The sequence below is a fragment of the Perca flavescens genome, chromosome 10, assembly GCF_004354835.1.
Source record: "Perca flavescens isolate YP-PL-M2 chromosome 10, PFLA_1.0, whole genome shotgun sequence".
Taxonomy (NCBI): Eukaryota; Metazoa; Chordata; class Actinopteri; order Perciformes; family Percidae; genus Perca; species Perca flavescens.
In genome coordinates this window covers 10,989,578-11,012,289 of record NC_041340.1, presented here as the reverse complement: position 1 = coordinate 11,012,289, position 22,712 = coordinate 10,989,578, and the positions used below count along the sequence as shown (strand labels likewise).

General features: G+C 40.6%; 1 protein-coding gene across 5 annotated transcripts in view; it reads right to left on the bottom strand.

Moving 5' to 3' along the window:
• The window catches only part of fam13b (family with sequence similarity 13 member B), a 77,963-nt gene that overhangs the window by 4,268 nt on the left and 50,983 nt on the right, over positions 1 to 22,712 (bottom strand). For 3 of the 5 annotated variants that reach the window (XM_028589019.1, XM_028589020.1, XM_028589021.1), the window contains exons 8-23: positions 17,961 to 18,005; positions 13,803 to 13,901; positions 12,934 to 13,081; positions 11,270 to 11,367; positions 9,301 to 9,358; positions 8,874 to 9,003; positions 8,331 to 8,402; positions 6,923 to 7,196; positions 6,654 to 6,795; positions 5,987 to 6,068; positions 4,974 to 5,162; positions 3,737 to 3,951; positions 2,993 to 3,076; positions 2,810 to 2,905; positions 1,734 to 2,113; positions 811 to 912 (exon numbers count right to left, since the gene is read on the bottom strand). In XM_028589019.1, coding sequence (XP_028444820.1) covers positions 811 to 912; positions 1,734 to 2,113; positions 2,810 to 2,905; positions 2,993 to 3,076; positions 3,737 to 3,951; positions 4,974 to 5,162; positions 5,987 to 6,068; positions 6,654 to 6,795; positions 6,923 to 7,196; positions 8,331 to 8,402; positions 8,874 to 9,003; positions 9,301 to 9,358; positions 11,270 to 11,367; positions 12,934 to 13,081; positions 13,803 to 13,901; positions 17,961 to 18,005 — 2,214 coding nt within the window. The remainder of the gene's footprint in view (positions 1 to 810; positions 913 to 1,733; positions 2,114 to 2,809; positions 2,906 to 2,992; positions 3,077 to 3,736; positions 3,952 to 4,973; positions 5,163 to 5,986; positions 6,069 to 6,653; positions 6,796 to 6,922; positions 7,197 to 8,330; positions 8,403 to 8,873; positions 9,004 to 9,300; positions 9,359 to 11,269; positions 11,368 to 12,933; positions 13,082 to 13,802; positions 13,902 to 17,960; positions 18,006 to 22,712) is intronic. The other 2 variants (XM_028589024.1, XM_028589023.1) reach the window with 2 other exon arrangements.

Below are 22,712 nucleotides of genomic sequence, written 5' to 3'. Positions count from 1 at the left end.
GAGGGAGACAGAGCAGAAAAAGTCCTCTAAATGACACACGCTTACTTCCCAGGCCGTTTTACTGGACATTTATCAGTTCTCTTCAGACAGTATTACGGCTGGGCTCAGACTACACAATAGTGTCTCATAGCGAAAGAACCGACTGAAGGACAAGCCAGTCGGAATTATTTTGGCTTTGTCTCGCCTAGCTCATTCTCTGTGATGCTTTCGACTACAGCAGTCGACATTTCTGATACCAGAACTGTAACTGTCTGTAAGACAGAACTGTTTGAACATGTAGTCCGACAGCTTTCTTGCCATGTTACAGCAGGGATTTAAGGCACCATAATATAATCTATAACCTAAACATAACCTGTCATACTGATTATCTCCAATATTTCAATAAAATTTTGATTTCCTGTCATTATTTTGACCCAGCGTGGATTAAAATCTGTTTTGTGCAACTTGTACATCAGACTGGATAACAATGCCTAGACAGGGTATCAGCACATTTTTAACAGCAAATGTAATTATTTTTAAGACCTTTTTTAAGTCCTCTAAAAAGGAAAATGTAAGACTTGACCACGACAAAAAAAACAACAGGAAAATGTTCAGCGCGACACGACACATAATGGTGTGGCGAAGCGTACACCAGAGCAACGCTCAAGACAGGTCACAAGGACGACACGACAACTTTTATACCAAGTGCTGATTCGCCTTACAAGCCAGACATGGTTGACTGTGCATGTATAAACTATCAGCCTTTAGGGTACTTCAGGTCATTTCTAAATTCTGATAAAGCAGATGTGTTTGTGTGTGTCTTCCCCCTACCTTCCATTATGCTGATAAAAATCTTCCTCAAACTCTCGGATGGTCTTCCTCAGCTTCTTCTTCTCTGCTCTGGCCTTCCACAGCTGTTCCAGCAGCTCTGGCCTGGAGGATGATGAGATACATGGGAACCTAGTTACACATGCTGCCATGAGTTGCAAAGTTTTACAGTTAAGTTAAATCTCAGCGCGAATGTTAGAATCAAGTCTTGGGGCTCGCAGACCTAAGATTCTATTAAATCACATTCGTTCTCAAAAATGACAAAACAACCATCATTTGAATCTTGACTCTTAAATTAAGAATTGGATCCAGAGAGAAAAGGAAGTAAGGAAGTGAGGTCGCTGTGAGCAGGAAGTGAGCTGTGGTGGCATTAGGGATCAGCTGTTGAAATCATGGCAAGAGACCTGGATGTGCAAACCTGAGGTGTGTGTGTGTGTGTGTGTGTGTGTGTGTGTGTGTGTGTGTGTGTGTGTGAGTGAGTGAGTGAGTGAGTGAGTGAGAGAGAGAGAGAGAGAGAGAGAGAGAGGGCTATGAGATCTGTGACACGTTTACAGCCAGATTACAGATTCTTTTCTTTCTGTCTCACATTATTCCTGCTTGTGTCTGCAAAGTCAGCAAAGTAACATCAGAGATTTGAATAATTAAGGGTTGATAATTAATTAATATAGTTAAAAAAAAACTTACAACTTAACTTAAAATATACAACACTGCCCGAACTGGATAATCCATAATTTCAAACACAGAGCCTTATATTTTAGTTGGTGTAATGTTTTTATATTACTGTGACGCAGGTGTTTCCTGTACAGGAAGGATAAGAGGATATACATAAAGTGTGTGTGTGTGTGTGTGTGTGTGTGTGTGTGTGTGTGTGTGTGTGTGTGTGTGTGTGTGTGTGTGTGTGTGTGTGTGTGTGTGTGTGTTATTACATGGACGAGGCGTTGGAGCTGGACAGCCGCAGGTCCAGCGCCAGCTTCCCCGAACCCTCCTCCATTTTGCCGCTCGTTGGACAATCGCTCTGCCGGTCGGGTTGCTTCTGGCTGCTCATTGATCCGTCTGAAGACGTCACAAAGTCGACGGCCATGATGACATCAGAGCTCTGCATCTCCCCACCGCTGCTCTCTCCCTCCTCCTCATCCTCCTCTTCTTCCTCCTCCTCCCTCTCCTCCTCCTTCTCGTCTTCTTCTCCTCCTTCTCTTTCTTTCCGCTCGTCCTCCTCCTCCTCTTTGATCTCCTCCCAGAAATGAGCGGTTTCCCCCTCAATGATTGGCTGGAGGGTCTGAGTTCGCCTCTTACTGGAGGGGGACACCTGGGGAGGAGAGAGATGAGTTAATGCAGGATAAGTGTGTGTGTGTGTGTGTGCGCACTACTTTAATATTAGGGCTGGGTGAAAAAAATGCACACATGTATCGTGATTATTTTGCAATGATTTCTAAAATTGGCCGAAAGCAGAAAATCCATGTTATGTACTTTTTTACAAATTAAATAAATGTCAGACTGACTGACTGACGTGATGTGCATTTTTTCAAATGTATCATGATATATTGACTCTAGAAGTGTATTACTCAACTTTTGATTTGTTAAAGAAGGAAAAGAAAATCGCAATACTTCTAGAAACGCAATAAATGAAAATAGCAATACAAATCAAATCGGCAGCCATGTATCGTGAAAGAATCGAATCAGGACAAAAGCATATCATCCCAGCCCTATTTAATATGCAATTAAAACAGGAATGACATTACCAAGAGCATGTGAGTTAGTATTTTATGTATACTTATATTGTTTGACTGTTGCATTTGCAAATGTACAAGTGCACCTTGCTAAAATAATTGTTGTATTAGACTGGAGTACTTTTAGCTAGATGTACCTAATAATAAAAGAACAAGATATAATAATGATTGTGATGTTTTTTGTACAGACTTCTATAATAACACATTTACGTACTTTAAGGAGCATGTCGTTAACATAATGGCATAGATGTAATGTTGTAATTATGTGTACGTACTGTGACAGGTGTGATGCTGACTCTGGTGAGCATCTGTTTGACCAATCTGTAGCGGTCGTAGAGAGGCTTCACCACCAGACGCTCCTCTCTGGTAACCTGAGAGAAAAAGAGAAACCGGTTGAAACAAGAGTAAGCAGGTGTTTGACACAGCTTCACAGGATTTAGGATATTCTGGTAACGTACTGGTCGACCATGCAGGCCCTCATAGTGCAGCAGGTTCTTCTGAAGGACCGTCTTCTCACAGGACAACTGCTCCTTGGTCATCTTCTACAGAGACAGACACAGTTGATCATGTAATAGAGATATAACCACTTTAGATCGTGACACCCTATGCAAATGGCATGTACCAATGTTGTACTGCTGTGACCTGCCAAGGTCCCTGTGTTTGCCTCAATGGGCTGACAATATGACATCTTATGTCATTTTTATTGTAATGTGTACACGTTTTATGCCAAAAGTCCAAGTTTGAGCCTGTATATGATAATCTAACAAATACATTTGTTGTCTCAGTAATTTCTGCTGCATATTGGCTCACTTTATATATACTTTTCCTCTGATTTTCATTCATACATTTCTTGGGGGGGGGGGCTCCCAAGTATACCTATATGATGTGTATTTGCATTATTCTAATTTCTAGTAATTATTATAAATGTTTTGTATTAAGTGGCAGCTTGTTTCCATAACCTCAAATACCCCCAAAAGGATACATAATACATGTTTTGTCTGGTCTTTGAAGCAAGGAATGATTACTAAATGCCAGGCAAAATCGGTCACTTGTTTCTCCCCAAAAAATCCCTCCATCTATCTTTCTATTCTCTAAAATGCTTGTCCTGTTCACGGTTGCAGGGCAACAATACATTGTTATTGTTTCAATGAATCCAGTGGCTAATCAACAAGAGTATTTGATCCAGTCCCTGATCTGCTAACCTTGATGTCATCGGGCCAGCCGTCCTCCTGCCTCTTCCCTTTGACCCTGCACTGGATAATCTCCAGTGTTTCCTCTATGGTGGGACGCTGACCCTTCACTTCTCCTGCTGCATCGCAAGCGCCTTGGTCCAGTGTGGAGCCGAAGCTCTTGGGTAAGGTGTTGCTCCGAGGACGAGTCTGGGGGCCAAGCTCACTCTCTGCACGGTGTTTGGCATCTGGGGAAGGAGGAATACAGTGATGAGTAAAAGAGATGAAGGAAGGAAACAAAAGGAGAAGAGATAGAGAGGGTAAAGTACAGGAAGAAAAGTGGTTGCAGAAAGAGAAAATCTTAAGCCTTCAGACAGCGTATTAAACATCTTTCACTGGAAGATCAGACATGCAGGAGTCTGACAGACAGCTGCGGTGGTAATAGTCAGCCAGTCACAGTATGAGGAGAAAGACAAACATGTTTAGACAAAACACACACACACCCCAAACAAGAACAGCGCACCCAGTCGAAACCTGAACACTCCAAACAAACACTGTTTCCTGAACACTTCCCTTACAGCGTCTGACTCTAAAAACATTAAAAATGACATTTAAAGGCCCCAGAGTCAGTCTGATGGTTACAGACCGATACGTACAGCTGCCTGCTGGATATTATCTCAGGACAAAGCATCACGTTACTCTGAAATTATCATATTCCATTAAATCAACTTGCCCTCAGCAAAAGCATACAAAGCTATGGTTTGAAAAAACATGATTGTACTTAAATTGTGGTGTTCTTTCATTGTAAAAACATTATAAACACTACATAAAATGTTCTGGTATTATTTAAAGATTAATAACGTTAATTAATTAATAAGAACATGTTTTTTGTGCACACAGCACTTTCCCCTTATGTGATTACAATGGAATAATGCCTGCAGTATAACGTTTAAGAGTGCAGTTTTAGTCACAATAAAATAAAAACAGATATTATTTTAACCCAGCAAATAGTCAACGCCTAAACATACATTTGTTTATCAATAAAACCCCATTTATAAAATAAAATTGTAATGAAAAAAAACCCTACCCTTCTCTTCCTCACTTTACTTCACACCTTTGATAGATACCTTTAGTTAAAATGTCTTGTCCCAACATGCGGTTTCAACAGGAAATACACCAAAACAAAGAAGTAATATGCTCTCACAATGCCGCCTCATTGTGACTGTCAGTAATGTATGTAATGTCTACTTACTGAGGGGTTGGTACTTACTGAGGTGATACGGTCTAGAGCTCAGGCCTGAGTAGGGGTGGAGCAGGGGGGTGAGTGTGTGATGGGGAGGTGAGCAGATAGAGGAGGAGGATAAGGAGGAAGGGAAGGAGGGAGCATGGTGGCGTCTGTATGAATGGAGCAAAGCCTGGTGCCTCAGCGTGCTTCTCGGTAAAAGGTGGTGCTGGCGTCCTGGTTGGCCGATCAGTCAATCAGTCAATCAATCAATCAATCAATCGGTAGGTTGGGCGATAGGAGGAGGAGGGAGGAAAGTGGAGAGCGGGTGCTCGCGTTATTGTTGTTTTCAATTTTGATTTGAAACAGAGAGAGAAATGGTTCGGCCACTGCGTTCTCCGACAAGGAGAGCTGTCACCTCACACTGAGAGGGTGGACGAGTGTCATGGAGTTTGTTCAGTTTGGTGAAACGCTGGACAAGAGACACGTCAACATGAAGAAAACCATTTCTATACATCAGATATGTCATATTTTGCACTCTAATACCTGTGTTTCAAGGAACACCAGTTTATCAAAGGACAAACACTTCTGCTTTTTTATCAAGATTCTTTGATATTTGCAAAATTATGCATTCTATTTATGTATAAGTTAAAGTCTTATCCACCGTTTCACCTTACTGAATTCACTGCAGAGGTAATGAATGTGGTTTCACAAGGACGCACCAGCACACTGATGGGTGGGAGCCACGCATGTGTGAGCCACGTCAACTGTGTGTGTGTGTGTGTGTATGTGCGTATGTTAGACCAGCATACATGCGATGTTACAAAGGTCAAAGGTAAGAAGCGGGGAGGGTCAAGCTGTGCAGCATGGACCAGGATGGCACACAGATACTCTAACCCCGACACACACACACACACACACACACACACACACAGACAGACAGACAGACAGACAGACAGACAGACAGACAGACAGACAGAGACACACACACACACACACACACACACACACACACACACACACACACACACACACACAGGAAAAAGAACAAGTGGTTCTACCTTTGATCTGCCTGCGGATCTTTGTGAGGTCGGTCATCCATTTGAGGACTTTGGGATTAGCTGCCCTGTCTCCATGAGAGGGCTGCAGAGAGATGAGGAGGAGAGAGAGCACAGAGCAAGAGTTAGAGCTTCACTGAAAAGGTCATGACAACACTGTGGAATTTACAACACTAATTTAAGCACTTGGCTGATGTTTTTACATACAGAGACTTGCAGTCTTAAAAACAATCTTGCACTTTATTTTTAATGTTTAGATCCTCTGACATTTCATCAGATAAAGTTCATATATGAAGTGAAGAGGAGAGAAGACCGAGAAGAGTCAGAGCGAGTTAAAGGAGAGAGGAGGAGCTGGAGGATGGAGGTGTAGGGACTGAAATGTCTTAATTAGAGTGATTGACAGTGCAGGATCTTTGGTTGGATAGGGTTTTCCATTGTTCATTATTTATGTTAATCCATAAATCAAATATCTATATATATATATTTTTTTTCTTCTTCTTCTTCTGATTAGCACTTTTTTTTTATTAACAATTTCTTTGTACAGGAAGTACATTACAGTACAACTTTTGTTTAACAAGTCCGCCCCTCGCCCTGGTTCAAAGTCATTTTACTGCTCAATAATCAAACAATCAGTACATACTCTAGAGTCACTTTCAATATCTATTTGTACCTTATAGTTTCTCTCCTTCTCAAATTGCTCTTCAAACTGCTTGATTTTCTTTTTCAGGTGCTGAAGCTTCTTGGTGAGTTGGTGAGTCATTGAATCTCCTCCTCTCATCGCCTCTTTGGAGCCAACTGATGCTCGCCGCGGCCTGGAGTGACAGAGGATACATGAAGATGAATAAACTGCCAAAAATACATACAGTTTAAACCCACAAATACAATCTAGTAGCAATGCTAGTGAGTAAGCTGCAGCTGGATGTCCGCGCCTGATAGTACCTCTGGGCTTTGGTTGGTGAGATGGCGTCCGGGTCCTGCTGGAGGAATCGCTGGGCACCGTGCGCTCCGAAATCAAGAAAGCGTCGTGCCAGGAGGTGAGGGTGTGAGCGGGAAGAGGAGGGGGAGGCTTCCTGCCCTCCCTCCTCCTCGTCCTCCTCACCGTCCTCCTCCAGGGGGAGCAGGGGGAGAGGAAGCATGCGGCTAGCCAGCGGGGAGAGCTGCGCCTCTCCGCTCTCGCTGTCGTCCTGCCAGGATTTGAAAGCGGGGACGGGGTCTGGAGAGAGGACAGAAACAAAGAGAGGAGAGAGTCAGAGTAAGCTAACAGAAGTAAGTAAAGGAGGGACAGAATTTAATAATTAAGAGGTACATTTATCAATAAGATGCACACAAAAAACACCTGGGAGGAGCTGTTTAGCAGATACATTTAACAATAAATTAATTTATATTCTTCGGTACCCTGCTGAGTCACTCTTTGCCTGATTAACAGTGTCTTGACTGTCCGCGCTATGCCAATGAGCTGAGTCAAGGGGAAAGGAAGGGTTGTGACGATAACGAGACAGGAGCAGAAACCCCATTTTCACCTGGTATTAAAATTTGAGTGATGAGATCACAAGTGGACAGCTCTAAGTAAAGGTGTGAATGCACTCAGGACACATTGAGATCCCATCACTCAGACCACATTCGGAGATGGTCTGGGTCACACATGGCCACATTCTTATAGCAGTAAGTATGCGTATGTGTCCTGGGCCACATTAAGGACCACCTACTAAACTGTGAACGGAACTACATACTCATTCAAAGTATTCATGTCACAGAAACCACTGAGAGTGAATTGTGTGTTTTGGATGTTATTATCATAATGTCGGTGATGTGTGGGTGTTTTTGTTCCTGTACTGCCTGATCTTACTGTATATCCACAGCTGTCGGAGCTCTGTGCCCTGCAGTTGCTATACTTAAGTCGCACGTCACGTGTTTTATTTGCATATATAAAGCCAAGTATTTAGATCCGATCACAAGTGGTCACTCAAGACGTATTTGGAGGGCACATTCTACTGCCAGGTGGGAACACATGTAATTGAAGCTGTTCACTTGTGATCGGATCACTCAGATCGGATTTTAATACCAGGTAGAGTCAGGAATAAGTGTCCTGATCCATCCATCCATCCATCCCATAATCCTGTTGCAAGAGGGAAGAGCAAAGATGAGAGCAAGAAAGAGTTCCCCAGCTGTGTTAGAAGAGTGTTTCACATGCAGGGATTTATTTATAATCAGTATTACAAAAGCACATTTTAAGATATGAGAATATATTAATAAAGTTTGCTGTACTGTGTCCACAGCGGCAACAGGAAAGGATGAAAGACTGGACAGGTAGGCTGGTGGATGGGCGGGTAGATATGAAACTACTTACCTTGGCCTTCTTTTTGCAGATGCATGCATGAGAAATCTATGGGAGGGAGGTGGAGATGTGAGGGGGGTGACGCTGTTTGGATTGAAGGAGGACAAGGAGGAGGACGGAGAGAAGAAAAAGAAGAAGGAGGAGGGACAGGAAGAGAGACAGTGGAGACGAGGAGCAGTGAGGTCAATCATTCATAACAACTTCACTCTTCAACATTCAGTCAATGGAGTTTTTCACTGAGTCATACTAGATATTTAAAAGAATTATGGATGACCACTCCCAAAAGAGAATGTTTTGGAAACAGATATGATTTTTAAAAACAAATATATTTAATTTTATGATGCCCTTTCTTTCTGAGATTAAATATACTATAGACTTTTAAATTTGAGAGCTTTTAAAGACAACAACATGAATGTATATAACTGACATTTCGCTTGGATGAAGTGTTTTATAGATCAATATAACATCAATATAGAAAACCACTGAAAGGGTCTGTTTTACTGTGCCGTTTCCTTCTCTATTACAATGATATTATATTGACATAATATCTCCTACCTTCCCATTGGTTGTCAGGGAAAAGTTGGAGGTGGGGGTTGTGGCCAGAGTTTGGTTGGCATGGCGACAGGTGGTTCATGTTGGTCTTGCTGGTGTTGGCGTTCTGATCACAGCGGCATGAACTTGAATCCTGGAGGAAGAGAAGGAGAGATTTAAAAAAGCAAATCAGGGATGGAAAGAATAAAGGAAAAAGAAAACAAATAATTGAAGCTAAAAGGTACAAAAGATAAAAGAAAGGGAAATTAATTAAAAGCAAACAAAAGAAGGAAAGTACAGCAGTGTGACAGATACTGTAACAAACTTGAAGTAATTTTCTTCAAAAATGACGCTTCTGTGCTTGTAATTCAATTTAATTAAAAAGGCTCCTTTGAAATAAAACCAACACAGAAACCATTATTCTCATATATTCCATTTTATTACTACTTACACAGCTTATGGTGTCAGTCTGAGTCTGCTCCATGATGTCACAGGGTTGATCGTCCAGACTGAAAACAAAGATAAGAAACAGGAGACAAATTTGAAACAATAACTGTGACTAAAAGTAAAGTGAACAAAATACTCAACAAATATTTCCCCAAATTGTAATTTTTAGGAGACATACCTTTTATATATTTTTGCTCAGAAATCTAGAACAGATTTTTTGGTTATAGCTATGTAACTAAATCTATTGCCTAACCAGTCTTTATGTGCCAACACTGGTAAAAGCAAACTAAGTCACCTCTCGGACCTGAGAAATCTTTGGCGTTTATAGCAAAATCCAAACCATTTTTGGACGCACTCTTGCCAGAACAATTGAATGATGATAATTTGGAGATCCCAAAGTATTTTAGTCATAATCCTTCACCCTTATTTGGAGTCTTCCTGAGACACTGTTGGTGTCTGTGGCAGATCTGAACAACAGCTGAAGAACAGTCACACAACTAAAAGCCTTTCCACACCATAAATGATTTATTGTTGGAAAATCTCACATTTGTTACAAATAAAATCAATGCCGTGTCTATTTATCGTTTTATCCTGCTGATTAACTTTTACCCATTTTTCCTGAATAAATGTGAAACAGCATTTAATCACTGTCAGCCTGAACCATTTTTACAATTGAATGCTGCGTGACACATCAACCACAGTACATTAATTGTGCTTGTTAAAGCAACACCAAAGTAGCCTGGCTGACACCAGACCCTTCTCAGTTGTAACTGAGAGTGGGTCTGGGAAAGCTTCATTGAAAGTTCATTTCCAAAGGGGTGTCACCAACGGACGCCACTCAAATGCCTCTGGGCGCAATTGGATAGTCCTTCAACCAATCAGACCAACGATCTGGGTGACGCTTTTCACATCCAATATCCAACTAAAAAAAAGATTTTGGTTTTTGGTGTCGTCCCTCCACGCCCTACTTTTTCCTTGCAGGTGTTGCATATTGCAAACTTGTTATCTTCTGCACACACGCTGAAGAATTTCCAAACAGCTGACATTTTGCAGGTTAATTCACGAGGTTCCCGTACATGTGCAAGAATAGCGCGGACACGCGCTTCACAACGCGAGCGGGTATGGGCCACACACGGCGGAGAAGTTTAGAGGAAGGAAAAGGAGACTGTGCTGTCGGTGTGTGCGTGCGTCCTTGAGAACTGTAACTCGTATAACTTATATTGTCAGTTAATTGTAGTATTGACCTGCATGAAATCGGCATATGTCAGACTGACCTGCCGGCCGCCGGTCATGGCAGAGCACGTGAAGCACGGCTTTGGTAGCCGTCATGTTGAATGTAAACAAAAAGCTGCTCGCCGTCGCTGCGCTATCCTTGTTGCGTAAAGCCCGCCTCAAAGGTTGTGATTGGTGCCTCAATTTTGAGGACATTGGAAATGGGTTTGAATGGGCTCTTCGCCAGACTGACTTGCAGAGCAAATCTCAAATTTGCCGGAAGTTCGTCAGGGTTTACCCAGAATAACACCAAAGCACTTTTCCTCTTTGGTCCCCTATAGGTTGGAAGCGGAATTGTCCATTACCGCTGTCATTCGAACTACACATCCACTACCCGATCTGGCAAACTTGCATAGTGCTGTTATAGCTGATAAGAGGGCCGCAAAGCGAATGCAGAAGTGCTGTTCACCCTGTTACGAGTTGATGAACCACTGAAACAATTTTGGAAACATTATTTTAACGTACAAAAGAATATTTGGTGTTGCTTTAACAATCACAAGCGGAAGGCGTGATACAATATGACGTGTAAAATTACACGAGTTATGGGTGAGAGAGAGACAGGGATAATAAAGGTCTGTTGTAGTGTCTTGAAATTCTGGTCTTGATAATTCATACTCACTCTGATAACTGTACTTGTATATTCTTGATGTAAGGTGAAACTGAACTTAATAAAAGGCAAACTGACAATCTACCCAGCTCACCTGGCAGTGTTGATGTTGTTCTCAGCATCTCTGACAGCCTCTGCATCCAGGTCCATTCCCGAGCTCTCCTCCAGAGTGGCGCCAGTGTCCAATGAATCCTGGGAGAAAGCAACATCAGATTAATTTGACTGTTTTTATGAATGGAAATCAGAGACTTAAACAAAACTAGTCGGGCAGAGCAAGAAACATTATTGGGTATGAATAGAAACAAAAAGAAATCAGACATAAACAGGTGAATCCCTACTCTTAGAAACTACATACATCATCATGTTTCACTTCCTTTGAGCATTCGGGAACACGCGGTTTTTGTGCTAACTAAAAAAAAAAAATCCCAAAGTGAAGGCAAAGGGGCTTTTACCAACAACTTCTAACCTTTATAACTCACAACCCAGAACTTTTACGTTTCCTAGTAATCGCCATCGCTTAAACTACAGCATCATTGATTTAAGGCTCTAAATATCCACACTGGACTGTGTTGTGTTTGTCAGAAAAGAAAAGTTGTGGTGGCTATCACATGAATCTGTGGAACAACTCGGAATTGTAGTGAGAAGCAGGATGATGACTCAATGTGTATACCTGTTGTACATGAAGCACATATCACACTGGTATTATAACGGTTACGTAAAGAGAGTAAATGGTGTGTGTGTGTATTTTGCAGTTTGGCACACAGGTGTTGCGGTCTTTACTTGGCAAGAGGTGACAGGTTTCTCAATAGTCCCAGGACACATCTCACTACCATGATGTCATCTCTGCCGTCTGGAGCTCTGAGGCTCAAGAGCAGTTTAAGGGGAGGTAGTAGTATTGAGGGGATTTGATTTCCACTGTGACAAGGCTCACTAAAACACTGTGTGACTCTCACTGAAATTATTCTATATATATACACATTCTCTGTATGCAATCAATTCAAGTTGTGCCACTGTGATTTGAAAATATGATCCTAATTTCGGTCGTATTTTTTTCTCACCAAAATGTGAACAATGTGGAATGAAGAGTTTGGGTGCACTTGAAGCTATATCCCTTTTTAAACCTACTATGAACCCCTGGCATACAGAGGGTGTAAATGGTGGATATGATTGTGAACGATGCAGAACCTCTCTGGTCACTGAGCAGCACTTCTTTTCAAGCATATTTCAGCCTCAAGTCATTCCCTTGTGACTATAAGTTTGTAAGAACAAAACACTGCCTCTGTGTCTCAGCATATTCATTAATCTGTGTGTACATTTGTAAAACATGTTTGTTGTTGTCTCTGCTGGCTACCCCAGCCGAATTCCAGTTTTTGTAGCAACCAAATCAGAACAAAGATGGACTGTGCTGATAATATCAAATTCAGCCTTGGAATGAACGGACAGACTGAGACAGGAAGGAGGTTAGCTATGGGAAATATGCTGCCAGCCCACACAGCAACTGGTCAGGATCTGTGTATTGTCTGTGAACATTTTTGAGGGAAATCTCCAGTGTGTGTGTGTGTGCGCGTGTGCGAGTGTGTGTGCGTGTGCGTGTGTGCGCGTGTGCATGACATGGATGATTCTGTGCTGTTTGTCGGATGTGTATTGGATATGCGACCTAAAACATTGATAGTGTGTGTTTGAGCATGTGCAGATGTACAGTATATGTGTGGTATGAATTTGTGTGTGTGTGTGTGTGTGTGTGTGTTTCCCACAGACCTGTGCGTCTTTCTGGCTGTGTTGTATGTGCTTCTCGGTCTGCGTGAGTGGGGTCTCCCCTTCTGTGTCGCAGGGACTGTCCTCAGGGTCAGTTTGTTGCTCCTCGTCTCCATGGCAACCCTGGTCTGCAGGCTTAATGGGACTCACCCTTGAAAACAACAAATACAAATCTCAATAAAATAGTAACTTAAAATAACACTGACACTGTGCCTTTATGGTGAAGGCGCATGGGAACATTAAGCTGCCTATTTCAGTATGCAGCGTCAAACTACCGGACATGTTGTTTTGTCTCAGAGGTGACCACTGAACAGCTGCTCCCATCAACATGTAGAATTTGCTAATTAACATCATAGCTGTCAACATCTTTACTGGTAACCTGAACCATCTGTCTGGCTTCGTGCTTTTGTACATAATGTGCACTATGGCAAATATGGCTCTTTAAAGTCATCCGATGCCACTTCCAACCCCTGAGGAATCTGTGTAACGCATGTTTCTATCAGAAGGTGCATGGAGGGAAAGAAGCAGAACACAACAGGTTGTTCTGATTATATTTCTTTGATTTGATTTATTTAGCACAAAACAGTGTTACATCTATGAAAAAATAATAATAATAATAATTTAAAAAAAAGACATGCAAAGGAAACCCAGAAAAAGGGGCTTGACGTGTTGGGTTCCCTAAAATAATTAAACGAAAGATAGCATATAGACAAAATAAGAAAAAAAAAACAGTAGCACAGTCTGCACAGTTTTGGCATAGCTGTACAGAACATCAGTGTGACTATGTTCTTATACTTGAATTGTAATTTGTTTTCATGATTGTCTATGTACTGTATGTGTGTGATTGTTAATGTGTGTGTATGCACTCTCACCCCTGGCTGTCATAGTTGCTGAGATCTTGGCCGATGGAGGTTTTTTTTAGATCAAAGAAGTGCTGCTCCACTGCAGCCCTGAGGGTTCGCTGGATTATCCTGGGAAAACACAAAAAACACACCCGTTATTTATCAAGATTTATGTGTATTCGCTTTATTTATTTATTTATTTATTTATTTTAACGGTGTGATTTGACTAAAAATGGCATTTTCCTCACATAATTTCTGATGTTTTTATCTGATTTTTGTGACACCTTAAATTCTGTAGTTAGCTTATCAGGGTGGCCCCAGTGGACATCAAACCCTGAATGTGTTAAGTTTTATTTCAGTTTTCTTTGAGGCAGTCCCACTTTTAAACTTTGGCAAGGCAGTTAGTTACTAATCTATCGCGAATACTGAGTAATGATGCAGCCCATGTTTCCTCCACTGGAATGAGTTTAGTTCAACCTTAATAAGTATAAACCGTAACAGCTCAGTTTATCAGCGATTGTGTCTACACAGGACCAAAGCCAAATGTTTACTGGGTTTACTTAACTACTTTGGATAAGATCCTGTGACAATCTGTTTTCTCAGCAGTGGTGGGACTGTATGGCAGAAAAAAATACCAACACAGCGCAGCCAAAAAAAATATCTGGGTAAATCCACATATATTAAAATCAAATCCCAAATCAACTTTTGTTTTGCACTCAATATGGGTGCCTGCTTGTATCAGGGTGGTTGATTAACGTCAACATATTTTTCAAACAGTCAAACTTTAATGATACAACGTTCAGTTCACTATCAGCTATGACCATAATGAGAGCACTAATACAGCAGGATGTCAGCAACCTGTGGTGCATCGGATATATAAATAACAGATTAAATATAATATAATTCAGTTAATCTGTTATTTATATATCCGATGCACCACAGGTTATATAAATAACAGATTAAATATAATATAATTCAGTGTGGAGGAAGGTCTGGCAATGCGAGACTACCTGCATTGTAACATTCACCAACAAGAATTCATACCAAAAAAAAAATACTATATAATATTTAGTAATCCTTCAAACAATCCAATTTCCTCCAACTGATCAGAATAAAAACTAATCGCCTAAATGTTTTAACAGTTCATTAACTTATGTAAACTGTAAAATAAAGCTACTATTCTCTGTTCTACAATGATTGTCAATTGAATTGTCTCTACATGAGATTAATTTATGTGCTCTTTTCTTTTTAGATTTATTTTGTTACATTGAATCCAGCAAGCTTAGTTGATTGTTCACCCATTTAAGAATGTTTAGCAGTAATCCAGTCATGATGCACAGGTTAAAACCTTCATCTCTGGAACCACATGTAAGCCTCATCACATAATCCTACCTCTCATCAGCCTACTTTAATGAATAGAAAGATCTCTACTAATCAATCAACGACTGGAGCTTTAAATAACAAACTGATGTGTTTATCTCCATGCCAAAAACAGAAATGTTTCTGGAAGTGAGGTATATAAAGTAAGAGACATTTACTGAAGATGAGTAATGAATCAAACATTCTGTGAGCCTAATAATCACTGAAATGGTTTATTTTCCATTCTGGGCTATTTAATAAGTCCTTATTGAGTCAAAAAACTTGGTCCAGTTCTAAAAAGGATTAATAATGTTTAAACTAGAAGCGAGGGAGAAGAGAGGAGACATTACGGCCTATAAAAGGTAACAACAGCAGTCACATTCTGAACTCTTCCACATCGACATGTGATGGTTGATCTACAGGCTCTACTGATATTTTATTTAACTTGCTTGCCACGCGTGTGTGTGTGCGTGATCCTAAAGTATCCCTCCTTAATTTACTCTGGTTCTTCCAGGCTGTTAGCTTTGTTTTCCCGCTGAGACAGCAGTAGAGGTTGAGGACCTGGTAGAAAAATACATTAACTGGGAAAAACACCCCGCTCTCTTCACACTCCTCCACACCGCCTGCTGCTCCTGATGGATCATACTTTCTACTGTATGTTCCTCAAACTATGTTTTCTATTTTCACATTTATATTATTAAACATCTCTACTCTGTATAATACATTTACCAAATCAAACTGGGTGTGTTTGGTGTATAAAACAGGAGACTATATACAAGACTTGAGCTTGTAGAGCTGGGACAAAACTGTGTTTGGGCTTTAGATCCATTTAAGCCATTTAAGGTAAAACTCATAAAGCTGTTAAGCTGAGGTCAAATACATATGTGTGTGTGTGAGTTGAGTATATATCAGACACACACACACACAAACAGTGCACACATTTCTCTGGACCACAAGCCCACCTTCGCCTGCAGCAGCAACTCAACCTCTAAGTGTAGGAAGCTCAGTAATAATAACTATCCATCACACACAAACACAGTAAACACATAAAACACTTAATCAGTAAAAGATGCTTGCAGTATTTCTCTTACACACACACACACACACACACACACACACACACACACACACACACACACACACACACACACACACACACACACACACACACACACACACACACACACACACACACACACACACACACACACACACACACACACGAAAAGCACCATGTGCTTTGCTGCTGTCGTCTGACTTTTGTCTAAAACCTTTCATGCCTCCCAACAGAGGAGAGCCCTTTTGAACACATCCTAGTAGCCAGCAGAAAGTGAAGACATTAAACACTCTCAGAGAAACAAGACAGTCTATGCAACCAAGGCCCTTGCCGCTATCTAATGGATGTCTGGAAATGTGCTAGCAGTTAATGTACTCGCATGACACCCAGAAGATAGTCAAACTACTGGAGAATGAAATTCAAGAGACATGTTTTCCCTTAGGAAGATTAGTATGCTATTATAATTATTCTTCATTATTGGTAGCCTAATTTCTGAAATGTCATGGTCAACAAGCCCAGTGCAAACCAATTGAGGACCTCATCCACCATTTAGCAATTTAAAAATGTAATAAATTGATGTGGTACCTATCAGGTACCTACCTGTCCATCCATTTCCTTATAAATAACTGCTTATTTATCTTATTATTATTATTGTTTTCTTAAATTTAATCTTCCAAGGGTTTGTGTTTATCTAGATAAAAAAGGGAATTATAAACATTTTTATTTATTTTTTTAAATACAAAGGTAAGCCAAACACCCAGTTCTTGGCATATTGAAAAAAATAAAGTAAGCCAACCTGAAGTTAAATGTTGTGCCATTATATTAGAGCTGAAACAATTAGTTAAATAATCAATTTGTCTATGTCAAATGCAAAACATTCAACAACAGTTTCAGCTTATGAATTGTGAGGATTTGTCTCTTTTCTTTGGCTTGTGGGATAGCAAATTGAATGTTTTGGGGTTTTAGCGTGTTGGTCGGACAAAACAAACATGTCACTTTGGGATTTTTGGAAATAGTGAAGAATTGTTCAGTATTTTCTAACACACTATTCGAATAAGTAAGAAAATAATCAGCACATAAGTAATGATATTTTGATGTCAACAAATGCAGCCATTTTGTTCTCTTTTGTAATTGATGAATTAGACTACTCACGTTGTCATCTGTTATTCCTAAACCCTGAGACATTTTGTGTTTGTGCCCTCAAGCCTTCAGGTCAGTATATCAACATTAATGTATAGCACCATCGAAAAATAATCTTACTCTGTCTCCATGTCATGCTGTGAACAGCCAGAAGCCTGACTGTCATGTGATTGGGGAGTTCATGTCCTTGAGGCTCTAAAAGCACAGAGCCATGCAAAATGCTTTGGTTTAGCTTCATAATCAAAACACAAGGCCGACTTTCCTCTTCCCTCCTTATCACTTCCTCTTACCTTTCTCCCAACTTTTCTAACTTTTCTTCGTTTTTGAATCTTGTTATTTTATCTGCCTCTTGAGCAGTTTGACCTTTACTTGCTGTTCAAACTTCAACTAAACTGGTTGTCTTAGCCTATGTTTACAGTTTTTCTATTATCTTTTCAAATTACAATAACTGCTTGCTTGCTTTTTTTCAATTAGTTGAACATTAAATGACTTGTTGCAGTTTCTTAGTGTGGCTGGAATTTTAGGTATACATTGGTATAGGTTGTTACAGTGTGTGTACACAAAGAAGTGTCTATGTACATTATCACGAGTGGCTAGATTGCTGGTGAGTGTGTGTGTGTTAGTGTACTTACTCAGCAGAGTCAGCAGGCAGAATGGATATAGGGGAGAGGTGGGAGCTGGAGAGAGAGAGAGAGAGAGAGAGAGAGAGAGAGAGAGAGAGAGAGAGAGAGAGAGAGAGAGAGAGAGAGAGAGAGAGAGAGAGGAAAAGGACAGCATGGTTAGAACATCACGTACTCCTTGACTCCTTTCTCATACCGACATGAAATGACCTTGGAGAGTGTCGGGCAGTAAGAGTCAAAACAGGGAAGAAGAACGACATTAACCATGAACACATTTATGTGCATACTGTGTGTGTGTGTGTGTGTGTGTTTTAGAGCCAGAGACTTTTTTTTTAGAGCCAGAGAATTGCTGAGTGTTTAAAGAAGTAGAGATGAAAAAGAATGAAATAAAGAATAAAGTGTGCAAGTCAGCATGATGAGTGTATGTTCTCACTGCAGTTGTCTCCTAATCTAAGATCCCTTGTGCCAAATGACAATTCAGTCTCTGGCGCCACTCTGGGTGGGCAGATTGTTATTTAGGCTACAGAGCCTGCTGATCAGATAGAAGGGCGTGTGTGTGTGTGTGTGTGTGTGTGTGTGTGTGTGTGTGTGTCAAGTCATATTTGTTCTTCGCAAATGCGACCAAAATTTGTAAGCCCACTTTGTAAAAAAATACAGAGCTATATATTGTGTATCGGCATTCAGCGTTACGGCGATGCAAGGAAAAATTTGGGTGCACCTAAATAAAAAAAGTTAGGCGCACCAGTGCAACCAAGGCAGAAAGTTAGTGTGGAGCCCTGGTGTGTGTGGGGCATGAAACAGGGAGGCGGCTCAGATGTGTCCGCTGGCCTCACAAACACACTGACAGGCACGCCAGATTTATATAACACTCCTACACACACACACACACACACACAACACAAGGTTGTTCACGTTATGCCAAGTGCTTGGGTACATCTCATATATACTGTGTGTGTGACTTATACGGTCAAACTCATTTCATTAGAAAAACAGCTGAAGTTCCAAAACCTTTTTGTGTGGATGTATGTTGGCTCTTTCTCTCTCTCACACACACACACACACACACACACACACACACACAATCCAGTTAGAAGTCCTGAGGTTGATCGATACAGACTGAATTATTAATGGCAGATACTGTAGGAAATGATAATGCCCTCCATCTTTATTCTTCTTTCTCTATCTTTTATAGTCACCCTTCCTTTGTGTTTCTGTTCTTGCCCTCCAACTATCTTTTCTGCCCTCCTCTCATTAGTTCTCTCTTGATTTTAATTTCTCTTTCTATTTACATACCACTTTATTGATTATTCCCGCTTACCTCTTTACCCTTTTCTCTTCCATTTCTCTCATTTCACCCCATCATGCTTTATACAAAAATATTTTTGATATCATCTCTACCCTTTGCTTATCTTTCTCTGAAGTTCTCATTTCTCCACAATGTTTCTTTCCCCTTTAATCTCCTTCTCCTCCCTCGATTCTTACTGGCTTTGAATTTAACAACCCATTTTACATTCCCCTTTCTAACACTGTAACCTTGAGTGTGAATGTGTGTGATGTAGACACAGACACAAAGAGAAGTGTGGAGATCAAACAGTAAGCCTGCCAAAGCAGCCCAAAAAACTGTGGGTGTGAGGCAAGTAATGAAATGTGAAAAGCTTCTGACTTTGTGTAAGGCTAACATCTATTCTGGCCATCTCTCTCCAACATCTGGCAAATATATTTGAGTCCATAATTATCTGGATTGAGATTACATCAGATCTTCTGTTAGTCGGCATAGAGAAATGCCCTTTAAACAGGAATACACTCTGCAGGCTCTTTACAGCAGCAACTGTCCCTTCGAAGCGCTGATAAAATCTGACGGCTCAGGCTCTCCTGCTGAGTCGTGCCCTAAGGGGCCGCGCTGGGTGGCTACATCACTAACAATAGATCCTTGATAGGGTCCTTGAAGACGTTACATAATCTCAATGTGCCTTAAGTAGCAAAGATAATATCCGATCTACTATTTTCCCCCTAAACTCTTAAAAGTAAAATTGTTGTTGTGGCCTTTGGGGTATTTCTGGCCTCCTCAAACTCCCTTAGCAGCGTCAGTTGAGCCCTAAAGGACCATACATGACATACCCTTTATAGGACCCTTTTGGGCATTTCTTCCCACTTCTTTTCTAAAAAATATATTTATAAAACATGCAAGTGAGAAACTATCCACTGGTTATTGGTCAGACAAAAATATATAGAGATATACAGAGATGAGACCTTGATAACATCTTAAGGAGACACACTTTTAGCTAGCTGTTTGTTGGCAGTGACACTGTAAAACCTTTTAATGTGACCTACGTAGACAGTGACTGTCTTTGATAACGTCTCAGAAACAAACAAATGCTCCGCTTGTTTACAAAATTGACTTAGTGGTGACGACTGAAGCTATTTTTCATCTGCTCATTTCTAGGAGCTGCACATCTTCATTGCTTTGATTTAATTTAAAAATCAGATTAAAACACATTATACACATTATTAGTTCACTATTATATGATTTCCCTAACTGCTTCATCAAACACATCCTAAAAGGCATCTGAGGTGAGTGACGAAGTAAAACAAATTCTTGCCAGATTCACTGAGATCCCATTTGGCTAATCTGCTGTCTGCTAACCAGAGCCCTCAGCATGATCACAGCAAGGACACATCCCTCTGGTGGCAGATTACTACATTAGAAGGAAGGTGAGCATCACCTGAGGGCTAAGAAATGCACGTGTTTTTATTTTAATAGAAGTAAATATTAACATAATATTAAAATACAGCATCTATTTATTCACCTAAGTACCCAGATATTTCAGTACCCAGCAATATCACCCTCAAGTTAACATTATAGTTCATTTTAAAGTTGTCTTTGATGTCATAATTACTATGATCCTGTTGAGAAAACAGCTTTATAACTACATTAATTGACACCATAACAATTTTATACAAGAACACCATAAAACACCTTTAAAAGGTGGGCATATAAGCAGCATCTAAATCATCATTTGTTATCTATTTTAACATGGGAGTATAGCTCTATGTGGACTCCACAATCTACACATTTACTGGTGACATATTACTGGCCCTGAATGTTTTACTGGTTATGAAACCATTAGATTTGTGCATAGCTGAATAGACCGTTTTTTGTACTGCACAATCTTCTCTCACTTCTAGAAGTAAAGAATATTAGACCTCATATCATATTGTAATCTAGCATTGTACTGTATATCTCCACAAGGTTTGTGACCTTCAAATATTAGCAGAGGCATAGTAAGCCATGACCCTGCAGATGATCTACTGCAGCAAAATGTAGAAATTCCTTCCTGCTTATTTTTTAATACTCTGTTCCAAGTTAAAGTTCTTATTTTTTGCCTTTCTGCATTTGGCCAAGGTAATTTTGTTGTAAAAAATTACGCAACTGGCCTAAACGTATGTACTATATACTACATATCACATATACTGTATAGGCCAAGAGTATCAGTTCCCAAACGTATTTACTGCAGAGCTGAAAGGATGTGCTGTGGTATCAGCGGCCTCGTCTCAACTGAAAGAGGCTACAACAAAAACATCTCAGAATTGAAATAAATTAACAAAATAAAATAACAGGAACTTTGTGTGGTCAGTGGAGATGTGTGTGTAAGAGAGAGAAATAAATATTTTACTGCTTATGTGTTTTTATGTGATGGATAGTGTGTAAGGTGAGTTTGAGGTTAGTTGTGATTTCAGAGAGGTGCTGTTGTCAGCAAACCTGACTTTGCTCTGGCTGGGAGGTACTACAAATTGCTGCAGTCTACGCATCCACCCACGGAAAGTCCTACCCCACACACACACACACACACACACACACACACACACACACACACACACACACACACACACACACACACACACACACACACACACACACACACACACACACACTTATAAAACTGTGCGTAGGATCATTACTAAAAGTGTACGTATGCCCAAAAGCCAAAAATGGCGTACGCAAAAAATATCTGTAAGCAATGTTCAATCGGTACCCGGTAGCCAACCCTACTGTACACGCCCATTGTTAACCATAAATAGTCAATGCAAAGCACCTTATGAATGCTGATCACTATGTTAATGAACCTGGCAGTTATTCTTTCATTACGCCGAATCATGACGACTGGCGGGGAAAAAGCAAAAAACTTCTCAGACGCTGGTGAACTGCTGCAAATTGAATTATAATTTCGGCCTGTTCACGCAGTGTAAACAAGCCTTGGTGATAGTTGAGGATTATTTTATTATTTATACAAAACACTTAGCAGTCTGCCATTTTCCTCAGGAAACAGCCGGTTTCCCCCAGAGTGGCGAGGACCTGTATTTGGACCGGGATGGCACAGTTCTTGCGCGTTGCCTTCTCTACTGGACCCACTTCAGTACATAGATCCAAGAGCGCAGCTTTAGGGAATTTAAATCGGCATGTTAGCCAGTCATCGTCATGGTCCCTGAAGTCTCTTTCTCTCCCGATTCTTCCATTGGGGGTTAGTCCTCCTGCAGTGCCAGCAGTGCCACCGTGAAGCATTACGCACGGTTGTCACGGCAGTATTTATATCTTTACAACGATTTGTGATTGTTAACACCTTGCCAAAATACGAAAGCCTAATAGGCTTACTACTTTTCTTCATGCATTATTAAAGTTTGGACCGATAACAAGGACATTAAGTGTAACAATTACGCGAGAGCTTAACGGCTGTATTTCCAGACTTTGACATTTGATGATATATG